Raw genomic sequence first — 10,055 nt, 5'->3', positions numbered from 1 at the left:
CAAATGGTGACTTCTCAACACTGTTAGAAATTTGTAATTTTAATTGTTAGGATTTGTTTGCTTTCGCAATTAGGACTTATCATTCGTAGGGATTTAAACCTACTTGTCAGAAAAGGGAAAGTAAACTTACAACTAACTTAATTGCTAACTTATTGGCTATAAAGAGAGCTTATCGTAGCAATTGAGGATTGCAACGATTTTTGTCGAAAATTGTTAATAATTTTATTTGACATAGCTTCTAATGGTTCAACACCAGTAAGTCTATGTAATTCGAGTGTACCAAACCAAGGAGGACGCTTCAAAATCATTTTCAGAATTTTATTCTGAATCCTTTGGAGCGTTTTCTTCCTTGTTGAACAGCAACTTGACCAGATCGGTACAGCATAAAGCATTGCTGGTCTAAAAATTTGTTTGTAAATCAAAAGTTTGTTCTTTAAGCAAAGTTTAGAATTCCTGTTAATGAGAGGATATAAACATCTCGTATATTTGATGCACTTGGCTTGTATACTCTCAATGTGCTCTTTGAAAATAAGTTTTTTATCATAAATTAGTCCCAAGTACTTAACCTTGTCGGACCAACTTAAAATAACCCCATTCATCTTGACAACGTGATTATTGTTTGGCTTGAGGAAAGAAGCCCTAGGCTTATGCGGGAAAATTATCATTTGAGTAGGAAGAAAAAATATCTAAACTTTTCTGCAATCGACTGCATATGACACGAAGACTTTTTCCTTTTACGGAAATGCTTGTGTCATCGCAGAACAATGACTTTGTGCATCCTGGAGGCAAATCAGGAAGATCTGAAGTGAATATGTTGTACAGGACTGGACCCAAGACTGAACCTTGAGGCACACCTGCTCTGACAGGAAATCTATCAGATTTTGAATTCTGATAGACAACCTGCAGAGTTCGATCAGTAAGATAATTTTTTAAAATTTTGATTAGGAAAATTGGAAAATTAAAAGTTTGCAATTTCGCAATCAAACCTTTATGCCAAACACTGTCGAATGCTTTTTCTATGTCTAAAAGAGCAGCTCCAGTGGAATAGCCTTCAGATTTGTTAGCTCGTATCATATTAGTAACTCTGAGCAATTGATGAGTTGTGGAATGCCCATGGCGAAATCCAAACTGTTCATTTGCAAAAATTGAATTTTTGTTGATGTGTGACATCATTCTGTTAAGAATAACTCTCTCAAACAGTTTACTTATTGAAGAAAGCAAACTGATTGGTCGATAACTTGAAACTTCAGCTGGGTTCTTATCCGGTTTTAAAATGGGAGTAATTTTTGCATTTTTCCATAATTTGGGAAAATATGCAATTTTGAAGCAGCAATTGAAAATTTTCACTAAAAAATCCATTGTGCTCTCAGGGAGATGTTTGATTAGTATATTAAAGATTCCATCGTCACCAGGTGCTTTCATATTTTTGAAATTTTTAATAATTGATTTAATCTCATTCAAGTTAGTTTCAATTATTTCTGCAGGTAAAACATTCTGGGAAGAAATTGAATCAAATTGACGTGTGACTTCATTTTCAATTGGACTCACAAAATTCAAATTTGAGTTATGAACACTCTCAAACTGCTGAGCAAGTCTTTGAGCCTTTTGTTCATTGGATACAAGAAAACGTTCACCATCTTTTAAAACTGGAATAGGCTTTGAAGGTTTCTTAAGAATCTTCGACAGCTTCCAAAATGGTTTTGAATATGGTTTCAATTTTTCAACTTTAGTCTCAAAATTTTGATTTCTCAGAAGAGTAAATCTATGTTTAATCTCTTTCTGTAAATCTTTATAAATAGTTTTAAAAACAGGGTCACGAGAACGTTGATATTGACGTCTGCGGACATTTTTCAAACGAATTAGAAGTTGAAGATTTTCGTCAATTATTGGTGAATCAAATTTCACTTGAGCCTTTGGAACAGAATAATTCCTGGCATCAACAATAGCACATTTTAATGCTTCCAAAGCGGAATCAATATTCACTTCGTTTTGCAAATCAAGCTCATTATTGAAATTTCTCTCAATATAATTTTTGTATCTTTCCCAATTAGCCTTGTTATAATTAAAAACAAAGCTCATAGGGTTTAAAACTGATTCATGTGATAAAGAAAAAGTTATTGGAAGATGGTCAGAATCAAAGTCAGCATGTGTGATCAAATCACTACATACATGACTTTGATCTGTCAGCACCAAATCAATTGTTGAAGGGTTTCTTACAGAAGAAAAGCATGTAGGACTATTCGGAGACAAAATAGAATAGTATCCTGAAGAACAATCATTGAATAAAATTTTGCCATTGGAATTACTTTGAGAATTATTCCATGAACGATGTTTAGCGTTAAAATCGCCGATTATGAAAAATTTCGAACGATTTCTGGTGAGTTTTTGTAAATCACCTTTCAAATAATTTTTGAGCTCGCGTGTGCATTGAAATGGTAAATATGCTGCGGCAATAAATAAAATCCCAAGTTCAGTTTGAACTTCAATTCCCAAAGTTTCAATAACTTTCGTCTCAAGATGGGGAAGAGCACGATGTTTGATTCGGCGATGAATAACAATTGCAACTCCACCGCCGGAACCCTGAATCCTATCATATCTATGAACCACGTAATTGGGATCATATTTTAATTTTATGTTAGGTTTCAAAAATGTTTCAGTGATAATTGCAATATGCACATTATTTACTGTTAAAAAATTAAAAAGCTCATTCTCATTGGCCTTCAATGAGCGAGCATTCCAATTTAATATTTTAATTGTTTTATTTAAAATCATTGCTAAATTTTATATTAGAAACAATTTTAATAGTAAAATTTGTGCCTATTTGAATGGCTTCAAACATTGATTTTGCCTGCAACATGGCGTTCATAAGATCGAACATTGCCTGTTGCAAAAAAGAAAGTTTACCTGCCGTAATAGACCCCAGGCAGTTGACATTAGAAAAAATATTTTCGGCAGCAATATTAGCTGGAGTAATAGGTGTACAATTATTTTCTAGCGTGTTTTGCTTACCCATATTAACGGTCATTTTCGAACTACCAACACTAGGCGGTATAATGTTCGAACTACCTGTAACCTGTGCATAAGTTAAACGGGTATGCAAAGGAGTAGGTAAACTATGCGTCACTGGTACGCTTGGAGAATTTTGTTTTGAAGTTGGTTTTAATTGAGAAATTGAATTTTGTTTACCTTGCCTTGCCTTAACAATTGCTAAACGGACTGGGCATTGATAAAAATTTGACATATGGTTGCCGTTACAATTCGCACAGCGAAAATTTTTACTCTCTTTCACAGGACATGTGTCCTTTTTGTGAGAAGAGTCTCCACAATTAAGACATTTTTGGTCCATGTTACAGAATTTGGAACCATGGCCATAACGTTGGCAAGTACGGCATTGGGTGATATGCTTTTCACCTCCGCCATACTTCCTATAAGTTTCCCACTTTACACGCACATTATACAAAGCATGTGCTTTTTCAAAAAATTTTAAGTTGTTAACCTCATTGCGGTTAAAATGAATTAAATAATTAACAAGGGAAATTCCAGTTCTCTGACTGTTTTCGCCTCGTGATTTTTGTTTCATTAGAATTACTTGGGTAGGGGCTATGCCAAGTAATTCTGTTAAAGTAAGTTTGATCTCATCAACGGTTTGATCGTTGGTGAGACCTTTCAAGACAACCTTGAACGGCTTGGCGTTCTTGGTGTCATATGTAAAAAATTTGTACATCTTGTCAGTTAAATACTGAACAAGACGATCACGACCCTTTACTGAGTCGGCTAATAAGCGGCATTCACCTCTACGGCCAATTTGATAGGTAACTTTAACGTCAGAAACAAACGTTGAAAGTTCCTTTTTGAATATATTAAATTCAGAAGAAATAGTTACCACAATAGGTGGAACTTTCTCCTTTTTTAAAGATTTTATATTTTGTATAGTTTCATTATTGGTAACTTCCATTTCACCAGCTTCTTGCTCAGGCAAAATATCAAAAGGATTGTCACTACAGACACTCGATGTGTCAGAAAGAGATGCCTCTCTTTTCCTCCCCGCAGCGATGCGAGGTTTCTTTTTCCGTCCAGCCATTTCAGGTGATATGAAAAAAGTTAAAACAAATGTTAAATTCAAAAGTAGGTAGTCTTGAGAAAGACTGATGGGAAATAACTTTCAGGTAGTCTTTAAAAGACCCACTGACAAAACACAAACTTTGAAGCTATAGGCAGTCAAAGACCAGTCCACAAGCAACCGAAAAAACGTCTGATCTGTAGGACAGTTCAAGACGCACTGCCGGCTGAATGTCTGTTGAAAGCAACGCAAGACAATCATTCGTTCATTTGGTACGGCGACCATTTGATTCGACCCAATGGTCTAAACGACGTAGTATCATTTTTTCCATCGACTTCCGGATACAGGATAGCATTGCAGTCGGCCTATAAGAGTTGTGGTCAGAAGCTGGTTTTCCCGGTTTTTGGATGGCGATCACCTTCACTTGCCTCCAATCCTGCGGTACAATGTTTTGCTCCAGGAACTTATTGAACAAGTTCAACAAGCGCTTCTTGGCAGTGCCGGGTAGATTCTTCAACAAGTTGAATATGATTCTATCTAACCCAGGCGCGAAAGGAAAGGAGAGCAACTGAAAATTCTGCCATCGTAAAAGGTGATTCTATCGCGTCATGGGCCGAAGACGCATCGCGAACAATGTTTTGCTCAGGAACAAAGTTCGGACATACTTTCCTGGCAAAATCAAATTTCCACCTACTTGAAGACTCCTCGCTTTCGTTGGCCGGTTTACGATTTCGCATTCTTCGGGCAGTGTTCCAATGAGTGCTCATCGATGTCTCCCTTGACGTCTCGTTTACGAACCGACGCCAGTAACTGCGTTGCTTTGCTTTAGCCAAGCTTTTAAACTTGGTATCAAGCTACGAATAACGTTCAAAGTCGTCGGCCTTGTCTGTATCCCGGAAGGTCAGAAACGCGTCGGATCTTTGCATGTAGACATCGGAGCACTCTTTGTCCCACCACGGAGTAGGAGGCCTTTCTTTGATTGCTACGCCGGGGTATTTTTTCGTTAAGGCTTGTAACGCGGCGTCGAGAATCAAGCCCGCGAGGAGGTTGTAGTCTTCAAGTGGTGGAAGATGTTGAATTGGCTCGACAGCTTCTGAAACCTTTTCCTGGTATAACTTCCAATTGATATTCCGTGTGAAGTCAAACGGAATATCAATTGGCCGCGTGCGAATTGACCGCTACCGTGAGGATAAAAGATTACCTTCCATGTGCAATCCAACCGTAACGATCGAACAGATCCAAAGCAATTGGGCGTGCTGGAGGTTTCAAAACACGTGTCCTTTCACCGTTGTTTAAAATTGTCATGTTGAAATCATCGCAAAGGTTATAGATAAAAGAGCGGTTATCATTATAAGGGAAACACCAAGCCACGCCATGAGAGTTAAAATCTCCCAAAATCAAACGTGGCGAGGGAAGAAGTTCTATCAAATCAAAGAGCAGCTGTTGCCCAACCTGTGCTCTGGGGGGAATATATATAGAGGCAATGCAAAGCTTAAAGAGTGTATTGTCATTTGACATGCGATAACTTCGATGCCTGGAATCGAGGGGAGGTTAATACGATAGAAAGAATAGCACTTTTTAATCCCTAAAAGTACTCCTCCATATGGGGTGTCTCGATCAAGGCGAATAATATGCATATCATGGAAGTTGAGGTCAATATTCGAAGTAGGCCAAGTTTCACAAAAAGAAAATGCATCGCGTTTGTTTTTACTTATCAAAACTTTAAACGAATCAATTTTTGGTAAAATACTATCTGGTAAATGATCTATCTGTTGGGAGGAATGCTGTAAGAAAAACTTTAATTGGATCGGGTACATTGAAAGTTTCAAAAATCCAGCCCACAATATCAGAAAATTTCACTAATCCAGAGTTAGTTTCATCAACTGGATGTGCAAAGAAACAACTGGGGTTTTAGATGTTCCTAGCAGTTCTGGGAACTCCTTCTGGGAATTAAAATTTGCAAGCCTAGGAGGAGTTTGCTTCGGTTTTTCCGCAGCACTGTTAGGTTTGTTTGTAACTTTCACTCCGCTTTGGGAAATCTTAGGACCTTTTCGGGGAAGTTTAGGAGAGGAAATATTTTTCCTCTTTCTAGACTCCCCAGGATTGGCATAATCGATTTCATCAGAGGACAACAGATAAAAGGGGATTGAAGTTATGGTAGAAGTGGTCACGGTCTTCTCAGCATCTGCAGGATGTTTAACGGCTTTGATTTCGGTCCAGCCTTTGGCTGACAGTAAAGCTGCCCTGAGATCCGTCCGGGTAAAGCCGGGGGCGAGGAGGGACTGGAGAGTGGACAGGGGAGGGAAAAAACAGAAGGGACAGTCACAGAAGAGATATGCAACTTCGAACAAAACTCTGCAGCAAATCGGTGCCCAAGGTGATAACCAATTGCTTGGATGTCAAAAAGTGTTCCCAACCTAAAATATTTAAAACACCAAACGAGAATCATTCGAAAAAGCTCCTAGAGCTCAACAAAACAGCTCTTTGTACATAGGTCAGCCTAGTGACGGGGCACTGTCCGAGTAAATATCATTTATAGAAAATTGGCCGGGTTCAGGATATCTGTCGCTTTTGTAATATGGAAAGCAAGACATCGGAACATCTGCTGTGCAGTTGTGGTGCATTATTTAAATGCAGATTAAGGTTTCTTGGTAGTGGCTGTTTACAGCTCAAAGAGATTTGGTCTTTGAATCCTGCGAAGGTGAATGCTTCATAAACCATATTTTACCTGATGGAAGCGTGTTGGTGCAGGTACCTGCTCAACAATAGTGGTCATTGTCTTTTGCAAGAGGACACGTATAGCAAGTGACTGGAATATATTACAAAAGTTCAAATCAATGGACAACATAATTTTAATTCCTTAACAAAAAAATATCGAGGGAGACTGTAACACTCATGTTATCCCTTCGGTTTTCCTGTGGAAATCATCGGGAAAGTATTGTTCAAAATTCTTCTAAAAATCCTGCGCGTTTCGGAATTATTCAACGAAAAGTATTTTAGTTGTTATGATATCTGCCCCGTTGATTTCTTGGAAACATTCGGATGATATCTCAGACGCAATTTCTACATAACTGTTTTTTAAGTTTGGGAAGCTGTATAGGTTTCGTTTTTAAATAATTTTGCCCAAAATTTAGTTTTTCTTTTGAAGGTCGTAATTTGGCTGTTTGTATTGAAGATTGTTATCATCTTATCTTGCCTTGCCAATGATCATCAATAAAATTACACCCCAACGCAAAATTATTGGCGCTCAGAAGCGTTCTTACTTCCGATCTAAATTCAATCACGAGACAACCAGGATACTTCATTATGAAGCAGTAGCGTATAATGCTATCTTCCCATTTCTTTACACAACGCTTTGAATAATCTTGAATTTTTAGGTCGAGCTTTGGTGAGATTTATTATTTTAACACTTTCCTGCAAGACTTCTTTCAATGACGATGACAGTTTCAATCGGTGATTTTGAATGATAACAGAGAATGAAAAGTTGTTTAGTTGAATCGTTCATATTTTATATTTACACACATTTGTTTCCGCAGCTCAAATACTCAATGGCTTTTCTTCTCATACAATACAACAAATTAAACCAAATTAGAAGATATTTTTCGAGATAACAAACCAAATTTCATCGACTCTAGAAACTACTGTGCGGCTTCTTTAATCTTGGATAATAAAGCATCGCAAGTCTTCTTGGCATCACCCAACAACATTGAGGTATTCGGTTTATAGAAAATTGGGTTGTCAACGGCTGCATAACCAACACCAAGCGATCGTTTCATGACAACAACCTAAAAAATACACCATATTTAACATGCCTAAGTTGGCATATTTTTCAATGTTACCTGATCGGCTTTCCACACACGAAGTACGGGCATACCAGCAATAATGGAATTAGGATCATCTTCAGCAGCACTGTTCACGGTGTCATTAGCTCCAATTACAAGAGCCAGGTCGGTATCAGAGAAGTCCTCATTAATTTCTTCCATTTCTAATACATCATCGTATGGAACACCAGCCTCCGCCAGTAAGACATTTAATTGTCCAGGCATTCTACCCGCAACAGGATGGATTCCGAAACGAACCTTCTTTCCTTGCGATTTTAAAATGCTAACCATTTCTGCAATCGGATACTGTGCCTTCGCCACACATAAGCCGTATCCCGGAGTAATAATGATATTTTTCGAATTTCTGATCATGTCGACTACGCCATCCACATTAACTTCTGTGTGCGTTCCGACAATCTCCGCAGGTTTTCCTCCACCTGTAGATGATGTGCCGTATCCGCCCAAAATTACGTTAGGCAATGACCGATTCATAGCTTTGCACATTATATAAGACAAAATAGCGCCAGAGGAGCCAATCAATGCTCCAACGATAGTCATCAGATTGTTGTTTAACATAAACCCTTCGGCGCACAAGGCCCAGCCAGAGTATGAATTAAGCACGGTAATTACAACAGGCATGTCAGCTCCTCCAATAGCTGCCGTTAGTGTGACTCCCATAGCTGTTGATAATGCAGCTGTGGTACCTAACAGACCCAATCCTCCTGTCAGTGTTGGTTCCATGAAAAATAGACCCATTGCACCAATATTTCCTGCCAGTAATCCTGCGTTGAGATAATGACGACCGGGTAACAGCAATGGAGCGGAATTCAAAAACCCTTGTAGCTTTCCGTATGCAACTAAAGAACCACTAAATGTTACACCTCCTATGTAGGTTCCCAAAAACAACGCTGTCTTTAGAACATTGGCAGCCGGATCCGTTGCCAAAGTAGGGAAATCATGCATGTATGTAGCAACGCAAGTTAACACTGCTGCAGCACCGACTAAACTATGAAAGGCTGCCACTAATTGAGGGAGGTCGGTGATTTGAATTCTCTTGGCTATAATAGATCCAATCAATGCACCAATTCCAGTAACGCCCCCCATTTGCATAAGAACGTCTGTACTAGGTGCCATATGGCCCAAAGTAGCGGCGATTCCACCCGTAACACCAATCTAAAATTCATCTCATTGAAATATTGATTCATCTGCTTCGCACATTTATCTTACCATTCCAAGAGCATTTCCTAGACGAGAAGTCTTCTGAGATGAAAGTCCTACTAAAGCACCTATGCAACATAAACTAGAAGCGAGATAAGTCATCTGATGAATTTCTGGCATTTCTTGAAGCATAGCAAGCCCATATCCTCCTAAAAATACGGCAGCAGGGATTCCAAACAAATAGTTGTGCTCTGGTGGATCAGTTGGTCTTTTGAACATATCTAACATGCGCTGAGTTACTAGAAAACCTCCAAATATGTTGATAAATGAAATAAGAGCAGCACTAGCGGCCAAAGTCTCAATTGTGTTTGTAGGAGTAACACCACCACCCATGAGTAGAAGACCGCCAACAGCTGTTATTCCAGAAATCGCATTTGTAACGGACATAAGAGGTGAGTGCAGCGCAGGTGTAACTCCCCAAACAGTGTGATAACCTACGATACCAGACATAGCAAAAGTCGTCATCATTGTTGTGAACGCCGGATTAGGTGCAATGGCACCAAGGCCAAGCAAACTGCCTAAACCGGATGTATACATCAAACTGGTTTTCAAGGTATCGTTGAATACATTTGAAGGTGGCGGCTCAGTCTTCACAACTGGTGCAGCTACAGCAGGTGGAGGTTTTGCCGATACAGCAATCACTGGCGGTGGCCACATCAGATTACCATTCTGCAAGACCATACTTCCTCGGACTACCTCATCCTCCAGTTTGATAACAAAACTGTCCTTTTCACTCATGGAGAGCAAAAACTTTGAAATGTTGTTCGCATACAGAGTAGAGCTTTGTGTAGGAAGCCGACTTGGAAAATCTGTTAAACCAATATGAACGACGTCATGAATAACTTTCACTTCCCCAGGAACAATTGTTGCTACATTTCCACCTGCTTCAGCTGCTAAATCTACAATCACACTTCCCGGTTTCATAGATTTAACCATTTCTTCAGTAATTAATCTGT

At 38.9% G+C, this 10,055-nt stretch overlaps 1 protein-coding gene across 2 annotated transcripts in view; it reads right to left on the bottom strand.

Annotated features, from left to right (window-relative positions):
- Positions 1-7,544: 7,544 nt before the first annotated feature.
- LOC129722774 (NAD(P) transhydrogenase, mitochondrial-like) overlaps positions 7,545-10,055 on the bottom strand; it is a 38,370-nt gene continuing 35,859 nt past the window's right edge. For both annotated transcript variants that reach the window (XM_055676553.1, XM_055676630.1), the window contains exons 7-9: positions 9,109-10,051; positions 7,900-9,054; positions 7,545-7,845 (exon numbers count right to left, since the gene is read on the bottom strand). In XM_055676553.1, the coding sequence (XP_055532528.1) occupies positions 7,699-7,845; positions 7,900-9,054; positions 9,109-10,051 (2,245 nt within the window). In that variant the 3' untranslated portion in view covers positions 7,545-7,698. The remainder of the gene's footprint in view (positions 7,846-7,899; positions 9,055-9,108; positions 10,052-10,055) is intronic.

This window comes from Wyeomyia smithii, chromosome 1 (assembly GCF_029784165.1).
Source record: "Wyeomyia smithii strain HCP4-BCI-WySm-NY-G18 chromosome 1, ASM2978416v1, whole genome shotgun sequence".
Classification (NCBI taxonomy): domain Eukaryota; kingdom Metazoa; phylum Arthropoda; class Insecta; order Diptera; family Culicidae; genus Wyeomyia; species Wyeomyia smithii.
The sequence above is the reverse complement of the archived record's forward strand: the minus strand, read 5'-3'. Positions and strand labels throughout refer to the sequence as shown.